Raw genomic sequence first — 24,535 nt, forward strand, 5'->3', positions numbered from 1 at the left:
TTTTCTTCTAATCTTCCTATTTTTTTTTTCGTGCGTGTCTTATACAGACCATACAGTCAATTTCCATCACATTAGGTTGATGACTATACCGGATAACGGTCGTTACGTTTTCAAGTAAACTGTTTCGTCCCACAAAAGCATTGAAGAAGTCATGCTCCGATATTTTTCCGGATGTAGTACGTTAGTATGTTAGACGAAAGAGAAATATGGATAATAATATATTGCATATCTCAAGAATTGTCGTTTTCGTATTTTAAGTGAACGTAAATACGATAGTTCTACTTTCTTCTGTTCTCTTCTTAATCTTTTCTTTTCCTTTCACTACAACTCTATTTTTTTTTCTTTTATCGTAGTAAAACAATTTTTTGTTACTTCTTGTAGTACACAAGAAAACAATATTTTTTTTACATTTTTACATATATTATTTACATACATAATTTATTTTTTATACATTATTTATATCATTATTATAAAATTCTAAAGTTTCAATTAAAGAGTTCGAATTTCGCGCCAAATCAAAATAAACACTAAATATATCATATTGAATTCATAGTTCGATTAAACGACGTTTGATATACGAATAAAATCATACACGTTCGAGCAATGATATTATTTTGATTATATCAATTAAATTTTATGTAGAATTTTTCTTGAATTACCATAAAAAATAAATATCTTCGGACATTATTTACTTAATTATTATACAATTCGAAAGTCGCGACTATTAACGAGTTTGAATTTCGCGCCAAACAAGAATGAACACAAAATCATATTAAATTCACACTTCGATTGATATATTTGATAATATGGACAAATCTATTTATGTTTTAAATATAATACTACTTTGATTATTATTTATTATTTAAAAATTTTTATATATAATTTCTCTCTCTCTCCTCTTTCTTTCTCTCTCTCTCTCTCTCTCTCTCTCTCTCTCTCTCTCTCTCTCTCTCTCTCTCTCTCTCTCTCTCTCTTTCTAGATATATATGTACATATAAAATTAAATTGATCACAATAAAATAGTATGAATTTGATTCAATTTATAAATGAAAAATTTGGAATCGTTGATAATACGTAAGTAATTAAGTATTATTAAATAATTAAACCTTGATAAAACCTTATCAAAAGAATTAAGCTTTCTTATTTTTTTAATAAAACAGAAATAAAAAATAGAAATAAAAATATAGATAAGTTAAACGCAATATACTTTTACGTTTACATGGTTAATGCATTGTAACGTATATTTTCATACTTACTGGGCAGCAAGAAATATATATAGGCGCAGTACGATTCATGAGGTAATGTACAAATTAAAAAACAGAGAGAGTAAAGGTCAAATGTTTCAAATATATTACTAATAAGTAAAGTAAGCAAAAGTATGAGTTTATCCGTAGATCGAAGTTCGGAAAATGCGTCAGATTTGCAACTTGAAGATTTTATAGAAAAAGAAAGTCGAAGACAACTATTTCAGGTTAGATTTTTCGTTTTTTTATCAACTGTCCATATCTAATTATTGAATTTGTCCATTTTGTTATATGGATTTGATAGCACATCTAAAAACGTGTGTCATCAGTTGTTTTATCTGCTTGGATATAACTAAAATGTTATTTAATAATTAAATACAAAAGTTCATTGTATTTCTCAATGCTTCTTTTATTTAAAAGGTATATGTACATATATATATATATATATGTATGTATATATATATATATTTTTTGTTTTTGTGATAGATTTTTATAGAATAAAATATAGATTAAAATCAAATATTATATGATACATAGTTTATAAAAATATGCATATTTTATTATTTTCATAGAATTTAGCGCTTAATCTGACAGACATTTGTTGGGAAACCTGCATTGATCGTCCTGCACCACGATTGGAAGCCAAGATAGAAAAATGCCTTATGAACTGTGTTGAACGTTTCATTGACACAACTAATTTCATTACAAATAGATGGGAACGCATTGCTTTAAATAAAAGTTCTGATATTGATTTGAAATAGATTATCTGATATTGATTAGAATAAATAAGAAATTATACAGTTTACAAATGAATATAATTACCATATTTGTTTGATTAAACAATTAATCAAGTGTCACATTTTTAAGAAAGAACTATATCATAAAGATTATAATTAAAAAAATTTCAATGACAGTATGTTTTCAAAAGTGAGAGAACTTTTTGGTCGTCATAAACGGAAGTTTATATATGGGGGTATTGTTATTGGAGGTTTTATTTTCTTATCGCGTTATACCCAAAGGAAAATCCGAGAATGGCAGGAAAAGGAGATCAAAGAGATGTTGGAGAAGACCCGACGACGTCAATATTTTGAAAGTACAGAAAGAACATGTAATCAAATGATTCTTCCTCTTGCATCTAATTTAAGAGAATCTGTAACAAAAGCTTTGGATACTACTTCTATAGTGAACAAACTCAGGAGTGGTTGCGATGACAAAGTAGCATCATGGAATGAACTTAAAGTTTTAGCAATTTCAAGATCAGCTGCTATTATCTATTCTCATGTTATGCTTGTAGTACTTATTAGAATTCAATTTAATATAATGGCAGGCCATATGTATAAAGAATCCCAGAAACTAACGGATAATATCAAAGAGAACGATGAATTGCAAACACAATATATGTCCTTATGTGGTCATTTCATATATGAAGGCATACAACAATTGTGCAATATTATAAAAGAAAAAGTCACTGAAATAACAACATCTATATCTTTAATAGATAAATTATCATTGAGAGATTTGGAACAAATATATTGGTCCGTTGTGTCCTCTGTAACTGCAGATGATAGAAATCCAACGAAAAATCTTTCAAAATATATGCTACCATCACAGTGCGAAGAAAAAATGAATGGATCTCTATCGAACATCATTTATGAGACTTTAGATCTATTGGAAAGCGAAGAAATACAAGGATTTATGCAAAGTAATATTCGAAGTGGTTTCGTCTTACTAATGGATCATATATCAGAATTTTTTAATGCTAAAACAAGTAATGATAAGGATACGAGAAATGGCGTATCAATACCAGGGACCTCGAATCATAAAGATATACTTTGGACAGATTCTGTTATCACAAAGATTTCAAAACATTCAGATTTTGTGGATATAAATAAGATCACTATGCCTATGGCTAAAATAATTCCAATAATAAATGGACAAATTCCAGATCAATCTAAGCCTAGGGATGTATCTACAGTATGGCTGCAGCGTCTTATTTTAAATGATGAACTTAAATTATTTGGGGCTAATATCTATGAAGCATTTAGTTTTTAAGATAAAATATATTATAGAAAAATAATTACACTGAATTATCTATACCAGCACATGTTCACCTGCAATAAATATATATTGCATATATATATGTGCTGTATATTATATATATATATATATATATATATATATATATAATTATATATATAATAATATAAATATTATTTATATTATATATTAATATATATAATATAAATATTAATATATATATATATATATATATATATATATATATATAAAATGTTACACAAAATTTCCAAATAACATATAAATAAAAACTAATCATTCTATCTGTTTAATTTTATGTACGGTCATGTCTCTGGTATATTATTAAGTTTATTTTCGTTAATAAATGCAATTGTATAAAGATAAAAATCTAATATTTCTTTATCTCAGATAACATATTCCCATAGTAACGTATTCCCATAGTATATATATATATATATGTATATACATATATATATATACATATATATATATGTATATACATATATATACATACATATATATATATATATATATATATATGCTTATTCACAATGTGTGCGAGTAAGTGCAACCCTGCGCATGCGCCAGAAAAAGAAATATTACAGCGAGTTGACTAATCAGGATAGTCCGTGGTTGTTGATAGACTTGAAGAGAAGCTCGCGCGTGCGAGAGAAATAAAAAGATCGAGCATTGCCGCGTTTATACGCGTTATGATTATTACAAATAAATACGTATAATACATTATACTATATTTGTAAATGTGTGATTTCAACTTTCTTTACAACGGCGATCAATTAATTAACGCAGTGATCATTTTTATATACAACGGGGTGTAAATTTATGTTTGACGCATTACATGGACTACTAGATTGAGGAAATCTAAAGAAATTAATTCGACATCATTTTCATCAGAATTTTTCGTAAGTTCTTAATAACAAATAATAATATATAATTTCTATATTTTCAATCAAGCCTTTTATGTTGTCATAAACATTTCGAGACATTACACATGTACATAGTATGTACATAGTGGAAACAATACTAACTTCTATACATATGTAAACACATGTGTGTGTTTATATATTCTAAATGTGATCATTCAGTATCACTATACATAAACAATAAAAAATAATTAAAATATAAGTTATTGAAGTATAAATAATGATGTGTTTCAAAATCGGAATAAAATGAATTTATGTAATATATTATGTATAGTTACAATGTATCTTTGAACACAGTATTATTATTATTATTATTATTATTATTATTATTATTATTATTATTATTATTATTATTATTATTATTATTATTATTATTATTATTATTATTATTATTATTATTATTATTATTATTATTATTATTATTATTATTATTATTATTATTATTATTATTATTATTATTATTATTATTATTATTATTATTATTATTATTATTTTTATTTTTATTTTTATTTTTATTACTGGTATTACTGTTATTATTATCATCATCATTATTATTATTATTATTATTATTATTATTATTATTGTACTTTTCCTCATTTCTTCATGTCATGTATTCACTATTCCTTGTGTACTGTTATTTACACCCTATGAAACTCAAAATATATATATGTATGTAATTTTTCGTTTATACACGTGGCTATAGCAGTGCAATGACCTCCAAACGTATTGCCGTCTCTACAGAGGTTTTTTTCGGCAATGGATGACTCGAGGGAGAAAAAAAGGGAGGGGGAAATGCACGTGCCTCGCTTTATGCCCTTCTCTCTTTCTCTTTCTCTCTATATTTCCTGTGTTTGACATTTTCTTACAATATAAACAAAATAAAAGAAATCAAATATTAAGGATATACGATTAAATGAATATTTAAATATACAAAAATGAAAAATCAATAGTGAAATATAATTGTTTCCATTAAAATGATATAACGTTTGGAAATTTTATAAAAATTTGTATATTCTAACCTCCACGTTATAAAAACGAAAAAAAAAGAAAGAAAACCGTTCCATTGAAAACAATGATTTCATCTGCGTTAAAAATTCATATATATATATATATATATATATATATATATATATATATATATATGTGAATCCTGGGATACTCAATTTACATGATAAAGTTTGTTAGAACTTCCGTTAAATAGATATGTATACATATATATCTATATATATATATATATATATACATATGCACATATATATAGATTCTCGATAGGATGTAAAATAGCTTTCGAATGAAAGGAATAAAAGCAAACAGAGAATTATATATTGTGAAAGATAAAAATAAAAATATGCCTCATGCTGACGCAATATTGAAGAAAACACGTGTATGAACATGTGGTTGATATATGAAATATATAATTCTGTATTTAAGGCTCACTGAGATTTAATAGTTAATACGTAATAATTTATTATATAGTGGTTAAGATAATAATTATACGTATATATTCTATAAATTTTATAATACATAATTGATTGAACTTATGATTTTAACTATTGTAGCGTAATAAAGTTCAAATAGAATATGCATAACAGTATCTCGATAAGATGTCTACCACGTGAGGGAGGAAGCACATTGCCTTTTTAATTCTCCGTTACGTAGACAGTTCTCTCTCTCTCTTTCTCTCTTTCTCTCTCTCTCTCTCTCTCTCTCTCTCTCTCTCTCTTTCTCTCTCTTTTTCTCTGTACTTAACGAAATTAAAAAGAAAAAAAAAAAAAAGAATAGAACGTGTGGCTGCACACCGTATGTGCGATATCCAGATGAGTTTTGTATTGCATCACGTTGACACAATTTATAATTACACGCGTTCTGACACGTGCTCTCTCTTTTTCTCTCTCTATCTATCTATCTATCTATCTATCTATCTCTCCCTTTGATCTTAACTTCTATGAGAACGTAACCTATAATATAGTATCATGTAATATATCGAATAAGATGAAGATATTTCATTGTATTTTGTATCTTTGCTAACATTATGAAATCTATGTGCAATTATACGTCTAACATATATTACGAATTAAGTTGAAATTGCTTTTAAAGCTGTTGATGATGATGATGATGATAATGATGATAATGATCATGACAATGATGATGATAATAGTAATAATAATAATATTAAATACAATCCTAATAAAAATAACAATAATAATAATAATAATAATAATAATAATAATAATAATAATAATAATAATAATAATAATAATAATAATAATAAATATAATCAGTATGTGTATTTATAAACGTTATGAAATTTTATAAAATTAATAAATAACACGTGTAATAAAAATTAAACGTTTAAAAAGTGTATCTGATGCACGTCTAAAAAATGATATATATATATATATATGTACGTATCCACGGTGAGACTATACTTGGAGATAAAAAAAAAAAAGAGAAAGAGAAAACTTGTCTTCTTTTTCTCTTTTTTTTTCCCCTAACGATACCTTTCTATATTCCACAGCTGCATTTATTTATATGTATTTGTATATATGTACATGTGTATGTACTCTTTGTTGCTGACAGTCGCGTGCATGCGCACGCTTCACTGGCACGTGTATTTCTAGGTTGGTCGAAGCAATGAAATAATATCTTGGCTCTATAATCTCGCACGTGTAACACGCGTTAGCAACTTTAATTCTAATCAGGTTTTCCAATTTGATTAGACATTCTGGAAATATTTTTTTCCTTTACATTTTTTTCCTCCTTTTAAAATTGTTTAATACTCGAAGTAAAATTGACACCGTGTGATTATAGAAACATTAAAAATTATTTGTAATTCATAGATTTTTTTCATGTCTGGTGTTATATATATATATATATATATATATATATATATATATAATATTAACAATATAAAATTATTAACAATATAATGTGTTATAAATTAAAAATAATTTCTAATCTCCTTTTTCTTTCTCCTCTATATAATATAATACGATGCGAAAGAGAAAAATTTTTTGTGATTTATAAATGTTCTTTTTTTTTTTTCTTTTTTTTTTCTTATGAACGATATAATTATGTAATGTATTAGAGAAACTATTTATAATTTATACATTTTTATCTCTCTCTTCTCTTTTTCCGTATAGAATTATAAATAACTATGGCTCCGACGGTATGCTTACCGGAATTGTCAGTTGTAAGAAGTACAGAAAATCTTTATACACGCCGACGACAAAGGGTCTGTCGTGTTATCAAAGGAAAACAACAGAGACTGGAATTAAGGCGATTAACCAATGTCGTCGACACTGACGTTGAAGAATCTGTAACATCTTCGCCCATGAAGAATTCTTCGTATGAAGATAATAATTCACACGAGTCCGTTGACATAAATATTTCATCGTCGAATGTTTCAACAAAAATTTCGGAAAAATTGATGGAACATTGTAATGTAATATTTCCCAGACGTGAAGGTAATTAAAATATAACTTATGTTATTGTATCCATCCTATTTACTGATATTATTAAATTTGTATAGGTGGACCAAAAGTTCTTAGATTGCTTTGAAAATTAATTTATTCTTTTTCGAGATTCTTTCTAGTTTAATTTTCTTGTTTTTCTTTTTGTTTTTCCTTTTTTTCTTCCCCTCATATTATAAATTAATTTGAAAAATTAATTACAAGTCTAACATAAAATCTTTTTTAAAAAAACTAGAAACTTTTGGATTTCGTCCCCTATATATATATATATAGTTATTGATCATTTATATATGCAAGTTTTTCTTTCTTTTTTTTTTTTTTTTTTTAATTATTAATTAGGTTTATTCAGTATCGTGGTACGTACTTTGGCTCTCGTACGACGAAATCGTATTCTTCAAGAACGAGTTAATGCCTTACGTGCAGAGACACACGATTTTATTCGATCGGTCTTAAATAACCCGCAAAATAAGTGCAGGCAACAAGAAGATACGATAACAACAACAAGTCGTTGCAAAGATGCGATAGTTTCGTCCTCTACCGAAAGAATTGTCTTGAAGCCAACATTATCGCATGCCCCAGATTCAAGGAATTCTTCACCGGATATTGTTACGTCCACGTGTCAGAGTCCTTGGGAAAACGAGGATTAATTTAATCTTCAAGACTTCTACGAATATATATATATATATATATATATATATATATATATATGTATATGTATATGCATATTACATTATTTAACGCTTATCTCTTTATTGAAGATAATGAAAAAAAGGAGGTTAGGAGTATTTATTAATTAATTATGCATAAGTCGTTCAATAGAGCAAGAATACAATTAAAAAAAAGAAAAAAAAAAAAGAAAAAAAAAAAGAAAAAAAAAGTTTTTTTTCTCACATTAATCATTTCTTTAATTAAAAGTCATAATCATTATTTTGTTTGTTACTGTACCTTGTGAAATGACGCTTAGCAGCTTAAAATATTTTCTTTCGCTGGAATTCTCTATTCGATTTGAAAATATCAATATATATATATAAAAATAGTGTATATATATATATATATATATATATATATATATATATATATACACTTAGTATTAATATTATATTAAAGATTATTTTGTAGATATTTTGCAAGTAGAAATGATATTTATTTATTATAATAAAATTAAGAAGCAATGCTTTAATATTTCGTATATGTGTATTATTTTGTTCAATTATTCATTGATATAATTTATATAGTATTTGATAATAGAGATACGGTATTGAAAAGTAATATTGAGAGAAATATGTGATAAAACTTTTGTATTCATTATCTGTTCAATCAAATTGAATATAAATTTTATACCTAATAATGTATACACTGTCTCCTATAATATAATTATGGCAATATCAATCGATATGATTCACTTTTTCTTGTGCTATATTCAATTTGAACATTCTTTAAAAAGAAATATAATGAATGAATGTAAGTTTTGATGGTTTGTAAAATAATATGATAGTAAGAATATAGCTCCTTTATATATATGACAATTTTTTATATTTTTTATTGTCATATATAACGTCTTCTTAGTGTAGTTGCTAATTAGTCTCATTAATTTATAGAGCTTTAACTTTGACATATTATGAACTTTAAAACTCTACTTTTATATATATATATATATAGATATATATACTGTCTTTTTATAACACATTTTACAGATTTGCAGCAATAAAAATAGAATATAATGAATAAAAAAACCCCGTGTAAATTATACTTTCTCATACAATCACAATCTTCTTTAATTTTTTTTTTCTTTACATAAGGGAAATCTAAAGGGTCAGTAACCTTCTCAAATTAAACCTTTGAATTTGTAAAATTGAAAAAAAATTACAAAATTTAATTATATATATATGTGTGTGTGTATAAATATATATATATACATATATATATATATATTAATTATATATAATGTAAGTATATATTTATATACTTACATTAATATATTTGACAACAGTTGAAATATCTGAAAATGATTTTTGATTAATAAGATACATAGTTTAAGATATAATTTTATCATTTGTTTTTATTAACTTGCAAAATTATCTTATTTTTCTACTCATGCACAGATAAAATATATAAATAAAAATGTAAATAAATGTTAAACATAAGTTTATAATCGAGGCTTCTAATCACGCGTGTGAATTTCAACTTTGTTTGAATTATGCCAATGAATTATTATTGTTTTTTTTTTTATTAACCTTCCGTTACTCGTATGGGATATCATTTTAATATACATATTTTTTAATAATTTATAAAGCTTTTATAAATATTTATCAAATTATAGCAGTACATCTGATTATTACATTTTTTTTGCAGTAACGTTTTATTGACCCAAGTGTTGTGTTAATTATTTTCTAACTAGAGCTTAAAAGACACGTGGAATGTTACTGTGAGATATTGAAAGGGTAGATACGTAATTTCAATCGATACAAAGTTATAAATATGAAAATCTGCATTATATGTATACCTGCATATATATATATGCCTGATGCGAGTAACGAAGGGATAAATTGACTATCATCTGCAGCGCATTAGCATGGAAACATAAATCCGTAGCACGGTGTAAATATTTCATATTAGAACATAGAATAAACCTACCATTAGAATAATGAATGAATATAACAATAAAGAGTATTGTCAAATGTAAACATATATATAATTTATGACGTTTTTTCTTTCAATGACTCTTTTTTCTCAACAGTAACTTAATTTGAACATGATGTTAAAAGGGTGACATATAGAGAAGTATGTGTAGATAATATATATATATATGTATATATATATATATACATATATACATATATACATATATATATATAGTAAAAACCATAACGACTTATAAAAGATGTAATTAAACAAACTTGATATAGTTATATCTTTGGATAGTCAACAAAAGCAACTCCCTTTGCAGATGGTATTTCTGCGTAACAGGGAAGCACCAAATAGATCAAATAAATTCTACGTAAGGTGCTGACCTTTGTAAAATAAGTTCGTAAAATATATAAAGCATTCTTACAACGTGAATAAAAAAGAAAAGAAAAAGAAATCACTAGAATTTTCTTATACCTTATTTGAGAGCCATGTAAAATAGAATTATAACGAACAGTATCATGCCAGTAGTTGATAAAACTATACAATATAGTAATGATGTAAATAAATTTGGATATAATTAACTCATGTAAATAGAGAATAACAGAGTAACAGGTACATAATTAACAAGAACAATAAAAGTCATATCTATCAACTATTGGTATTGAAGTACTGCCCTTACATATCCTACATAAAATTCTATTAACAATACAGAACTTTACATACAATTCATTTTGCATAATTTAGCTCCGTTTGGTTTAAAACAAATAATATAATACACCTTAAGATTATTATATTGACATGTGCCACAAAGGTATATAAGTTGCAGCACACACGTGGACTAGAGTAACATTTTACGCAATTAATTAAAGTATACTTGGAGACAAAAGTAATATGTACAATCCTGCAGTCTTTGTAACGCAAACTATGGAATACCTTGGTCTCCTATGGCAAAATACTTTATATTTAAAAACTGTACTAAAAATACTTTTGACGCAATGACTTTCACGGAAGTTTTATATTTGAAACTTTGAGATTTTCAACTCCTTTTTCTCTTTTAATTGTTACTAAAAATATAGCTTACATCCAGTTTTTTTGTCGATCTTTATTTTTTATTTATTTATTTATTTATTTATTTATTTTTTTTTTTCAAAAGACATTTTCATTATAGGTGTGTAGGTGTGTCTTTCTGTCTTTCACCTAGAATTAAATGATCTTTGAGCAGGAAGAAAATGACATCAATGTATGATTCGTACTTACAATGTTCTACTTTACGTGTACGAAATACTTATGAGAAAATAACTTTCCATTTTTAATGTTCAAGTTAAGCGAAACGTGTCACATCTTTGGCTTATTCATCTTCTTGCAGCAGTACTATGAGATATAGTAATTTTTCCTTGAACAACACGGCATCCGCTTGCGTGCGCGCGTGTGTTTCCGTGTTTGTATGTAAAAGATAAAAATATGAAGTAAAAATACTACCCTATTTGAGCATTTCACAAATAAACATCTATTTATTATACGTAATACAGTAGAGTGTGAATTTAAACCTTCACGATTTAATAAATATGATATGTTTCATAGGAAAACAATTCGCTCTCATAAAAAGTAGATATATATACGAATGAGTAGAAAAAGATTCAAAAAGTTACAGATAAAGTCATTTGTTTAATGCAACAGGGTAGCATAAACTTTATATGATGATCTTCGATTTTATAAAGCAGATAATCTTTTCGTTAAAGAATTCCACGAGAAAAAGAAAGAACAAAAAAAAAGAAAAAACAAGAAACTTAAAAGAAAATATTAACAAATATATTTTGCTGCAACAAATGCACTCTTGTCTATTGCATTTCATGACGCTATTTGTGGAGGAAGGTAATGAGCTTCGTCTTCACTTATAAATTAAATAATGGTTAAATAATGTTAGAAATAAATTGTTAAATTCTTTTAAGCATGTTTTTTCGAATATTTGAAGAAGTAATTATTACGAATGACTATATTTTTTCTTTTCTGTGAAATCCATTCTGATATCTCTTGTTATAGATATGATCTTTATTATAAGTAAAAACATTCGATTAATTCACGAACATCTTGCTACTTATTCGTGTCACATATTTATTCCTATCATAATTTATCATCTTCTTTGTGTTTAAACTCTAAAATACATTATATTTTTTTTTTTTATAAGGATGTTATTTTATAAATAACACTTTTGTGTGATATGATAATATATAATTTTGGAATATATAGAAGAAAATGTTAAAATTGATAGGAAAATAATTCCTTCCTCCTCTTGAACGCTGAAACATTATATCGTACTAATAAAATTAGATTAGCATCGATATAAAAGGAGAGATACCATTTATAAATATTTATATAATCAGGATATATAAATATTAATTGTTATGAAGGGTTTTCAATGTTTTATAAGATAATAAATGGCAAAAGAGAGAGTTGCCAATATCATTTGATGACAACGATATATTTTCTTGTAAATCATTTCCGATTAATGCAGTCCCCAAAAGATAATCGATATACTAATTCAAATATAAATGTTTTTCCAATTAATTAATCATCATCATTTATATATTTATTTATATTAACTATATAGAAAGTTCGATAAATACTTTACAAAAAGCGATGAAAAGAATTAAATGAAATAATCAAATATAATAGTACTAGCAAATTAAGCACTATTCAAAACAATAAATCTGTAAAATAGTATATAGACTGCAGCAATTGGAAAAATTCTGCACATTTAAAATTGTCTCTCCATGATAAATAAAAAATTAAAATCAATAATTTTTTTTGCGTCTATTTACAACCTGAAGTACACAAAGTATGTTCTGCATGTTGAACAATAATAATGTATCACATGGCCAAGCAACGACCAAATTTAATTATCCTTTTTGAAGTTGTGAATCAATTCGGTGTTATGAGGGACACAACGAGAAATTATGTGTCTATATACAATGAATGAATATTATTAGCATGTGATATAAATTACTAGCACTCGATATAAAATTTGTGATTAAGGGTAATTCAGCTTAAATATGTCTTATGTAAATTAAATAATTATTTATATCGTGTAAATCGACGAAGTTTTCTAATATGATTTATTTATTTTTTTTATTTTTTATTTATTTATTTTTTTTTTTTTATTTTTTTTTATTGCACATTGGAATGAGCGTCATCTATTTAATTACACCCACCGAATTGATACATGACTCGGTAATTTTCTCAACTTATGAACTTGCACTCTCACTACACGATACGATCAAAATAATCCACAGACACACTGAGAATTATTTCATGATCATTAATACTGCGATCGTTTGTGTGTTTAAGATGACACATCTCTATTACATCAATTACCATCGCGTATACGGCGTAATGTCATACTAAAGTTATTATTTTTGGCTAACATTTCATTTTCTGGTATTCATCTTGTAAACAAGGTTTCAGGTTGCGTCCGTCCTTCTCTCATTTACTACTCAACAGAATAATATATATATATGTATGTATACATACATATATATATATATATATATATATATATATATATGTATATTATAAACACAGCTTACAGTTTCTATTGCTGTTTCTCAGTTCGTTCATTGTAAATATAACAAAAAAAAAGAGAGTGAGAGAGAGAGAGAGAGAAAAAGAAAAAGAAAATAAAAAGAAAAAACAAATTACAAATGCACACAACCATCCCCCTTCCACCCTCCCCATCTTGGTGCATAAAGATTCAGATAGAATCAATCTAATTATCGCTATCGGCATAATCATCACTATCACCACTGTCATAATGTTGATTTCTAGACTGGTCACGAACGACGGATGACGACAGATTGTCATTATGAGTTTTTGACAAAATATCTGTACCCTGAGAAACAACATCCACTGGCTCGCCAACTAGGACATCGAGATTTGGCGAAAATGTATCTTCTGACGTCGAATCATATGATCTGTGAAATAAACAATTATTTTATCAGATGCTATAAATATTGTTAAATATAAGGATAAACTATTACTGGTTATATCATACTAAACATAGCATTACATTATTTTTGTACGAATGAAAGCAATAAATTTATAAGTTTTGTTTAACAATAATAAGTATATTGAACAATAATAAATATATTCAATAAGCATATTGAATAATATATATATATATATACAGAGATTAAAAGTTCTTAGGTAATTTAAAAAATCTATTACTCCTTTTTTGACTTTTTCTTAAGCTTATAGTTTTACAAGCTAGTAGTAGCTTAACGTTCTATAATTTGAAAGGAATATAATTCGCCTAAAAAATCTTGAAAAAGAATAATTGATTTTTAATATAAATCTAAGAACTTTTGAGCCAAATCTCTTTATCAAATATGCGAATATGTGTAGTACGTCAGTAATATCTATCGTTTATATGTTTACAAGGCGCAAAAAAAGAAATATACATCGTGAACATAAATAGGAAAGAAAAACTGTTATTTGACAATAATGCAATTTCATTTGATTTATATATATATATATATATATATATATATATATATATATATATATATAAATTGTAAAAACTCATGCTTATAATAAAGAAGCAGATTATAATATCTTTTCTAATCCGTTATCTATATATGTACGTATCAGCCAACGTGCATCTTTTTACGGGTGCATGCAACTGTGGTATTTACTTACTCAGCTGTAGATGATGGTTACGTTTCATCATCACACAGCCTGCAATAAACGCATATATCGCACCAATGTCATTACAATTTAATTTAATTATGATAGAAAGGGGAAGAAAAAAAACGGATAATACTATGTTAAATCTTTCTGATTAACAAACTAATCTAATTTGATAGTTGTGCATGCCATAAAGGATGAGCAAAAATTCAACGACTATGAAAATTACTTTTCTCATAGGAAATTGCACTCAAGAAAAAGCTAAAATTATTCTAACGTAATAATGTAAACTTTTTGTAAAATTCTTTTTTTTTTTGCTTTACTTTTTTTTTTTTCTTTTTTTTATAATAACACGTATACGTATTTCGGATTGTAAAATGTCATTTAAAATTTATAAAAAATATTTTTAATAATTTCTTCAAAAATATGATTTAATTTATATCAATAGTTAATAATAAATTATTTCGTTACATCAAGGGCGAATTACTTACGTTTGCTCCTTTTGGTCATTACCACTTTCTTCGGCAACCAATAATTCATATTCTTCTGCCGCAAATCGATCCCAGTCGGACATCTAAAATATTCATCAAATTTTGTTAATCATATCCACGTTTAAATGTCTATTACCCAAGTGTATGATCCTAAAATTATAATAGAATAATTATTACCTCATGACCATCTCTTGCCGAAGCAAATGGATCTCTCTGTTCATGATCGAGATATTTTTCTAGATTGAAGAAAGTATCAAAAAAGATCGATGTCATTTTACATTTCTTTAGATCGCTTAATGAGATTTTTCCTGGTGTTGCTGGATGAATCATATCTAACATCTAAAATAAGGAAGAAAAAAAAAAGAAAAGAAAAGAAAAAAAAATTTAACTAATTAATATATAATTTTTTTTTTGTTTATATCAATATTTTCTACTTTAATGTATAAGTATATAAATACATACACATATTTGAGATTAGAAAATATCAAAGTATATACCTGACATAGGCAATCTTCGAAGGGTAAAGTTTCGAGTCCAATACCTTCCATACGATGCAATTGTTCCTCATAAAAATATTCCAATTCAAACATGGACAGATAACCATCCCCGTCAAGATCCATACATCTATTTCAAAATAAATATAAAAATTACTTATAACAATATATTCATTGATATTTCTCTTATAACAATATATTCATTGATATTTCTCTAAATAAAAAATTGACAATAATTTTTATACCTAAACCAATACTCGATGGCTGTTGGATGATTTTTATCCTCTTCGCTTAAAAGAAACCATACAAATTCCGTGTAACTCATCTTATCTTCTGGTTGTTGAATCACACCCCCACTTTTTACACCACCTCTCGTAACTGCCCCGCTAAATATTCGCTCGATCATTCGCGTAGATAATGCTGTTACATGTAACACACACGTTATACGTTCAAAGTTAATGCATCTTTGTCATAATTCTTCTTTATTCGATATATATATATATAATTTAATATCGTAGAATTTTAGAGAAATGACTCACCGTTATCGTTGTGTCTCGTTAGATCCATTTTATCGATGAAAAGATCATGATCGCGATCCAATTCCCAGAACTTACAATAAATCACATAGAAATGTTCGTAACTGAAGTAAGCGGTAACCTGATTAATATCTTCTTCATGTTCAAGAACAGCTATTACTGCTAGAAGATTACTTCTTCGTAATTCAGCTACCGAAATTTTTCCGCTCCAGCTACGATTGACGCAATAAAATATCCTCGCGATTACCTGAATAATTTTAATAATACGTTTTCAAAATATACAAACACATTTCACAATCATCGGATAATATCATCCAGAAAAAAAAAAAAAAGACATAATTAATAACGAACCGTGTGAACATAACGTGAATGAAATTCCTTAGCTTCCTTTAAAAATGTTAATCCTGGATGTGTTTCAACAACATCCTGAACCAATGGTATCAAATCTTCAGGTAATATGTTGTTTCTTAAACCACGCGTCGTGATTCTAATGAACTTGCTAGCTGCATCATGATGAGTACTCGTTAATCTGTGCAAGGAAAGAAAAAAACAAGATTGTTATTTTTATTTTTTTTTTATTTTTTGTAATGAAAAAACGTTGATCGATTTGATCGTTGGTGTAATCGTAAAAGAAAAATTTCTTACTCCTTCCAAAATTCAAGGAAAGTGTTCATCTCTACGTGTTCGGTCTGATCTTTGTTAGCGGCAAGAAAAAGTGGTACCTTCCAATAAAGGGGTAGATCACAGGCCTGAAATAAATGATTTTAATGAAACGAATTTACGCGATAGAAGTATTTATTTATTTATTTATTTTTGTTTGAATTTTTGTTTGAATAAATAATTTATTTTTTATTTTTCTTTCAACATGTTCTTTAGCAACCTTCGTGATCAAGTGAAATTGTGCACGAGAGGCTCGATGACCTGGCAAACTTTGAAACGCCGTAGTAATTCTCGAAATGGTAGCCTCGAGTTGAGAAAGAGGTGTGGGTTTGCCGCCAGGGAAGTAGAACCTTCAGAGAGAAATATACGTATAAGCATAAACATCTAGTGCATCGTCGATGATTAAAGTGTTTCTTGAAATTTTCCAAGAATAGTAGTAGCAGTAGTAGTAGTAGTAATAGTAGTAGTAGTAGTAGTGGTAATAGTAATATACCTAGGTATGTGAACATTTCTGTTCGCCTTCACGTGCCTCTGTAAAGTAGTGTGTGGTGGTAAACTTTTTTGCTGGGTCTTTTCCTTTACGTAACTCTGAAAAGAAATTGATCGATCGATGAGCAAATATGAACTGAGAAAAAATATTGGATTATTATAGGAAGAGACAACGAAAAAATTTGTTGTCGTTGAGTTTACCCTTTGCGTAACCTTATTTTTTATCTTGTCTAAATAAAAATTATATAATGCGATTATTAGTATTACTTCTACTTATATAGTTTAATCATACTAAAGTAGCTATACTATATATAATATAATAGTATACTATATTATATCTTTTTTATATTTCATATAAAATATAGTACAATACGGTATTTAAAGAAAATTCTTTGGATACGCAAGAAAATATCAATGAGAAATTTTTTATTGATGAACTAAAAAATAAAATTATGCAAAATATATAAATACATATATCTACGTTTAAATTTACGTACATTATATTTGTATAAAGGATTAAACACAATTTAATACATGTTTTAAGGATTGAAGATAAACAATTGTTTAATTAAATTGCATAATGGCTTTGTGTCTTAAAGAGATCGTTCTATCTCGAGGTTCTCTACGAAACTGACATTCCATTGTAATTATATCGACGATGAAGCAAGGACGCGACATCCTGTTACGCTATGCTGTAAGATGGATCCGAAGAATGCAAAGAGGCCGACAATGCCAGTTAATGCATTGCCGCACCTCGAGGGTCCCGTGTGACCGGTTACATCATGACTCGATCCAACGATAATATGATTTGTGCTTATATATATATATATATATATACACCACCTGATTTTCCTTCGTGCTTGTATTCGCATGAGAATTGAAATCTTTAAGCGAGATTTTATTGTAATAAAATTGAGATTTAAATGTCTCTTCTTTTCACTTCACAAATTATCTCGAACGAAGAACTTGTCCCGTTAGTCATCCGATTAACATACCGAGTTACGTGAATACAGTAATATATAGTAGGAAGCGCAACGGAAAGTGAAATTAATTTAGTGAAATTTATGTTAAACGGAATGACGTGAACAGTAAAAAAAAAAAAAAAAAAAAAAAAAAGAAGAAAAGAACCGTCGAATTTAAGTCTCCATTTAATGGAATAATTAAATATAATAATGTGTTAATCTTTAAAGATTAATTTATTATCAATGTGATCCTACTTATTTTTATAATTTTGATATAATAGTTATGCAATTAGAAATGTTACTTATCATTATAGTTATGTACGCATGTACGTATGTTAGGTATGTATATGTGTATGTATATACACATCTCTCTCTCTCTCTCTCTCTCTATATATATATATATATAGCAAATTCGGCTTTGGCATGGTCCATTGCATTATATGCATGGATACTGTCGATCAGTCTGCCAATTGACATTACGCGTTTGACCACACCTATCGATCGACGACGTTTTACTGCCAAATTAAAGTAATTAGAAAGGGACATCGATAATTTGTCGATAAATAAATTATTGGCCTTGGGTATCGATTAGAATTTATTTCTATTAAACAGTCCTTCTTGAGATTCTTTTTGTTTTTTGTTCTTATTATAAAAAAAATATATATATACATATATATATATATATATGTATATATAGAAAAGTAATGTAACATCTTTATCATAATATATTGCTTCTAATCTATCATAGATAGTCTTTTATCTTCAATATTATTATTATTATTATTATTTTATAATAAGTATAAAACTATAATAAATTACGATAAAAATGCTCATTACTTTTTAGCATATTTATCACAATCTATTAAAAAAATTTTTTTTAATCTGTAAAAAATATTTTTTATTTTTGTTTATGATAAAATGACTCACACGAAATGTTAGATAGAGTAATCTTTTGGCGAAAATTATCATATCGCGTAAATTTGTTTGTCCTCGAATCTCCATTTCGACGTATTAATATACGTTCGATTGGTTCGATGATTCCGTCGAAGCGTGACCGACGTCCCTATGTGTTACCCTAAGATTATGGCCGTGATCCTTCACGTCGGATTTGCTTTATGTTACTTCTCTCTTTCTCTTTCTCTCTCTCTCTCCTTCTCTCTCTTTTTCTTTGCACCGTCGAGCAACATTAAACTTAACGAAAGCTCACAGTTAAACCAAGTGAGTCAGCTACTACCAAATATAAACAACTACGACGACGACGATTACGACGACAATGACGACGCGACGATGAGAATGACGATGACGACAAATACAACGACGACAGTGACGACGACGACAGTGATCTCAGGCGAAGCAACATTCTTCTTCCTCGATCAAATTAATTAAACCGTACGAGAGCTACTACGTTCTTCGCCTTTTCTGGAGATCGAACCTTTTCCATCTATAAGAACGGAGCACAAACTGCTACTGGTCATCGGGGAAAGAACGAAATAAAAAAAGAAAAATAAGAAAAAAAAAAGAAAGAAAGAAAAAATAGACGAGCTGGAAACTTTTCAGATTAACTTAACGAGTTTTTTCTTCGATCGACTAGAGAAAGAGAGAGAGAGAGAGAGAGAGAGAAAGAGAGAAAATGAATTAATGAGTGTAAGAAATAAATAATTTAGAAGAACGTGACACAAACACAAAGACATATAATTATTTATTTGATCAGTATTTTTATTAATTAATGATAAATATTTTATAAGATAAATGATCAGTATAAATCATTAAGTATTAGGATTGCAATCAGAGTTGTGTAAATTATACTACCTATTGATATTTTATTATAAATACTGACCAAATGTTTAGAAATAGATACTGAGTCAATAAATAACAGCCATTTATACGCATCCACACATATATACATACACAAGTAATTTAATCCTTTTTTTGTCTATTAACTGTCTAAACAAATACATCCGCTCTTTTGCTCTCTTTCTCTCTCTCTCTCTCTCTCTCTCTCTCTCTCTCTCTCTCTCTCTGTTTTTCTATTGCAAAGAGAAAATAGTTTCTACGAAAGGATCGACGAAATTAGTCGTAAGATTTACTAGTTACGGGACAAAAGTTTGTGCCCGTTTTAAGCGAAACAGTTCAAAGTTCAAAGCGTGGAACTCGCTTGTGACTTTTTCCTCGTACACTTTCACCGTGGCATTTCGTTCTAACTATAAGCGGAGAGACCCTTTTCCCAAGTGGTAGTAACTGTCGGAACACTCTAATATGTTCTACGCGAATTAGCTAAATACACGAATTTTCTCTTAATTAATGTAATCAACGTTTTAACAATAATTAAATCTTTTTCTTTTTTTTTTCCTTCCTTCCTTCCTTCCTTTTTTTTCTCACCCTTTAATTGTAATGCGCGGTTAAATTTCAAGGAAACAAATTTACATTATGAATACACGAAACTTCGTTGAGTTCTCTGAATATTATTACTTGCCTAATTACCCCCCCCCCCTCCCCCCTCTCTTTTTTCTCTCCTGGGAGAGTCACTTTACAAGGCGATACTTTCACCACGTTTATAAGAGTCCCTACTACTATTACTACTACACACCCACGCGCATACGTCAAAACAAATACCTCGTTCTTATGCGCGTGTCGATTGATAATAAATATTATTACATTGCCACTTATCGAAAAAAATAAAAATAAAAAAATAAATAAATAAATAAATAAAATGATAATAAAAATATGAACTTCTGTGAAAACAGTTCTTATTAGACATACTCGAATAGAAAAAAAAAATCACGATCGATAACAAATAGTTATTACTGCGTTAACATTAAAAAAAAAAAAAAAAAAATAATAATAATAAAAAAAAATCAGCTTCTCAGAAAATAACCATTAACGAACCCTTTACGATCGACAATAAATATTACTACGTTACTACTCGTAAAAAGAAATATTATAAATAAATAAATAAAAAATAAATAAATTAACCTTTTAAAAACAATCCTTACGAAAGAAACTCTATAACATAAACTCTTTAATCAGGATCGAGAGATGATCATCTGTGGTTTAATCTTCTCGAGGAAATCTTTATACTCTATTCTCATACATACATACATATATATATATATATATATACTATCCGTCATCTTCTCTATACATGCGAGCGTCATAAGAACATAATAATCCTCGCGGACAATGACGTTCGTTGAGCCAAGCCCTCTCTTCGACAAACGGCGCAATGCATTGTTGTAACATTGAGTAACGCGTTATTGCAAATAAGGAGTCGTATGGTCAGAGTTCGTTTAACGAACGATCGATTGTTTTTGAATTTGTCACCATCGTCATATTTTCAAAGTATATACGTCAATATCTATGTATTATACAAATATTACAGTGTGTATGTGTGTGTATGTAAGTGCGTACTTGCGTACGTGCGTATTTTATATCTAGTCACGTCAAATGAGATTTATAACATAAGCATAAATAACGTAAGCGTAAAATCAATTTTCAAAGTACTTTAAAAGCAATAAGAAATAAATTATTTCCACATGATAAATTTACCTTTCACGACTCTATTTTACTTCTTTCTCTCTCTCTCTCTCTCTCTTTCTCTCTCTCTCTCTCTCTGTTTGTCTTGAAATAAACTCAAGGATTACGTTCTAATATTCTCACCCCACTCTTCCTTCACCCTCTCAAAGGATCTACTAAAAACGATAAATGTATAGGTACATATATATGTATACATGTTTATGTCGATCGATGGGACAGCCTAGTTACGTTAAATAGTAGGCGTGTCTAATAAGGAGTAAACCTCCTTCGTATTGAACATGTAACAAGACTCTATCTGTCTTATCTTAATCATAATATCTATATCTATATCTATATATATATATATATATATATATATATATATATATATATATATATCATTCGAATATTATACTCTGTACGTAATTTACAAATATGTTAATTAAGATACTAATGCTTAGAACCTACCTATAACAAGATTATAGTGATTAGATGATGTGCAATGATATAGATTTCAATTTTATTTATTGTCGAATCAAAGATCGTCTCGGTTTTGTAACTTGTGTGAGATTAAACGATTAGAATAAAAAAAAAAAATAAATAAATAAATAAATAAATAAATAAAAAAATATGGACTTGAGCCGCAATCCAATGAATTTGAAATGGAATCGATCCTACTACGATTAACTCGAAGTTTCGATGGTTCGTTGCTTTGGACCAATGCCAGAAACAAGAAACCATGAGGAATACACACACACACACACATATATATATATATACATACATACATATGTACGTACAATCAACGACGTGTGCCAGAAAATGTTATCTCTCACGCGTTACGTTCTTTCCTGGTTCTCTTTTAGGCTTGTGTGTTCTCGTTGAACAATGATCTACCTGTTCTAAGTGCATTCAACGTTGATCGTATTAAATTGCTTTACTGGTAACATACGATCGTTGATTCGCATTCGAGAGAAGATTAATACATATGTATGTACAGAGACAAAGTCTTTCGTTGTATCGAACGATATTTATACGTAGAAATTTATAAAGTTAATCTTTCATTCCTTCTATTTTTAATTTCTACATTTTAAATATCATTCTTAATATTAATCAATGAAATATGCGAAATGATAGAAATTGTTTTAATGATATTAATTAAAAAAAAAAGTATTTTATAAAAATTTTTAAATAGTACGACAGAATCAATAGGGCTCAAAACTATCTAAATGAATATTAATAATCAATTGTACATATACGAGACTTCTTAAGTTATAATCTATGGTTTCATATTGGAATATCACGTTTAGAAACTTTTTTATAACAAAAGAAGAAAAAAAAAAGAAATAAATAAGTAACAGTTTTCTTCGTTTCTTGTTTTTGTTTTTCATTAATAATGTCACTTAGGAATTTTAATTGAAAGTCGCCTGTATTATTTGATAAAAATACAAACTTGTTTAAGATCGTGCAAAAAGTAGGCTAATTTTCATTCATCTATTTGGGAGATTGATCTTTCTTCTTTTTTTTTTCTTTTTTTCTTCTTCTTTTGTTTTTTTTAAACAGAAGAAAATATGAATATGAACGACCTCCATGATTGGGAAGATCTTGAACTCGTTTTTCAAACAAAAAAGTATGAGCAGTCGAGAACGCTCAAGGAACATCCTCGTCGTCGCCAAGAAGGAATTTGGACGTCGACCAAAACGTACGCGATATACATATGCGACTAAGAAGACGATGAGGAGAACTAAGACGATGAGAGTATACGAGAGAGAGCGAGAGAGAGAGAGAGAGAGAGAGAGAGAGAGAGAGAGAGAGAGAGAGAGAGAGAGAGAAAGAGCTTTAACTTTCTTGATCACGAAACAATACTTGAAAGAAAGAGATCTCGATTTTTTCCATTCCATCTTTCATTCTTATGTATTTTGTTAACCTTTTACGGACGAAATTAGAATCATTCTGAGAAATCATCATCTGGCGAAAGTTTATTGCACTTTGCTCGGGCTCTCGATGGATCAGTTAATTTTACTTTCGGCTAAATAAGATTGTTTCTTTTTTATTTTTTATCCTTTCTCAAGACGTTCCGTTCACTATTTTTTTTTTTAATTTTTATTTTATTTTATTTCATTTTTTTTTCTTTCTTTCTTTGATTAAACGGTGACTCGAATTCATTCAATTCAATCAGGAAATCGTGTGTTAATTCAATTCAATCACGAAATCTCGTCAGGCATTCAATTCCTAATAATCCGATATACATACATCTGTATATACCAAATGTGTGTACGTTTAGGACGTATGTTAAGTCTTTGGGTACGTTACCATAAACGCAATCGCGTTTACAGTAAGATCCTTGTAGTAGGTGCTTTGTTCTCTTTTACGCGTTGAAATTCTTT

At 27.7% G+C, this 24,535-nt stretch overlaps 4 protein-coding genes across 6 annotated transcripts in view; 3 read left to right on the forward strand and 1 right to left on the reverse strand.

The window, feature by feature from the left end:
* Positions 1–998: 998 nt before the first annotated feature.
* Positions 999–2,007, forward strand: LOC118445062 (mitochondrial import inner membrane translocase subunit Tim8 A-like). The gene is made up of 3 exons (XM_035873984.2): positions 999–1,074; positions 1,161–1,471; positions 1,817–2,007. The coding sequence occupies exons 2-3, from the start codon at positions 1,379–1,381 to the stop codon at positions 2,003–2,005; spliced, it is 282 nt and encodes a 93-aa protein (XP_035729877.1). The 5' UTR covers positions 999–1,074; positions 1,161–1,378; the 3' UTR covers positions 2,006–2,007.
* Positions 2,008–2,134: 127 nt separating this feature from the next.
* Pex3 (peroxisomal biogenesis factor 3) lies at positions 2,135–3,372 on the forward strand. The gene has a single exon (XM_035873983.2). The coding sequence runs from the start codon at positions 2,160–2,162 to the stop codon at positions 3,294–3,296; it is 1,137 nt and encodes a 378-aa protein (XP_035729876.1). The 5' UTR covers positions 2,135–2,159; the 3' UTR covers positions 3,297–3,372.
* Positions 3,373–3,902: 530 nt separating this feature from the next.
* Positions 3,903–8,624, forward strand: LOC118445081 (uncharacterized). The gene is made up of 3 exons (XM_035874027.2): positions 3,903–4,201; positions 7,366–7,689; positions 8,035–8,624. The coding sequence occupies exons 2-3, from the start codon at positions 7,380–7,382 to the stop codon at positions 8,340–8,342; spliced, it is 618 nt and encodes a 205-aa protein (XP_035729920.1). The 5' UTR covers positions 3,903–4,201; positions 7,366–7,379; the 3' UTR covers positions 8,343–8,624.
* Positions 8,625–9,755: 1,131 nt separating this feature from the next.
* The window catches only part of LOC118444985 (uncharacterized), a 46,580-nt gene continuing 31,800 nt past the window's right edge, over positions 9,756–24,535 (reverse strand). For 2 of the 3 annotated variants that reach the window (XM_035873823.2, XM_035873825.2), the window contains 10 exons: positions 17,678–17,772; positions 17,405–17,534; positions 17,170–17,273; positions 16,876–17,053; positions 16,528–16,771; positions 16,234–16,408; positions 15,992–16,118; positions 15,672–15,833; positions 15,495–15,577; positions 9,756–14,291 (listed from right to left, as the gene is read on the reverse strand). In XM_035873823.2, the coding sequence (XP_035729716.1) occupies positions 14,087–14,291; positions 15,495–15,577; positions 15,672–15,833; positions 15,992–16,118; positions 16,234–16,408; positions 16,528–16,771; positions 16,876–17,053; positions 17,170–17,273; positions 17,405–17,534; positions 17,678–17,772 (1,503 nt within the window). In that variant the 3' untranslated portion in view covers positions 9,756–14,086. Of the gene's footprint in view, positions 14,292–15,015; positions 15,055–15,494; positions 15,578–15,671; positions 15,834–15,991; positions 16,119–16,233; positions 16,409–16,527; positions 16,772–16,875; positions 17,054–17,169; positions 17,274–17,404; positions 17,535–17,677; positions 17,773–24,535 lie in introns of all 3 variants that reach the window. The other variant, XM_035873827.2, reaches the window with a different exon arrangement.

This window comes from Vespa mandarinia, chromosome 3 (genome assembly GCF_050613455.1).
Source record: "Vespa mandarinia isolate Hongniang chromosome 3, ASM5061345v1, whole genome shotgun sequence".
NCBI classification, from domain to species: Eukaryota; Metazoa; Arthropoda; class Insecta; order Hymenoptera; family Vespidae; genus Vespa; species Vespa mandarinia.

Bases quoted from the DNA above. Each gene is read 5' to 3' on its own strand.
- LOC118445062 (XM_035873984.2), top strand. From the start codon at position 1,379: ATGAGTTTATCCGTAGATCGAAGTTCGGAAAATGCGTCAGATTTGCAA. The intron at 1,472-1,816 runs GTTAGATTTTTC...TTATTTTCATAG, and splicing joins GTCGAAGACAACTATTTCAG to AATTTAGCGCTTAATCTGAC.
- Pex3 (XM_035873983.2), top strand. From the start codon at position 2,160: ATGTTTTCAAAAGTGAGAGAACTTTTTGGTCGTCATAAACGGAAGTTT.
- LOC118445081 (XM_035874027.2), top strand. From the start codon at position 7,380: ATGGCTCCGACGGTATGCTTACCGGAATTGTCAGTTGTAAGAAGTACA. The intron at 7,690-8,034 runs GTAATTAAAATA...ATTATTAATTAG, and splicing joins AATATTTCCCAGACGTGAAG to GTTTATTCAGTATCGTGGTA.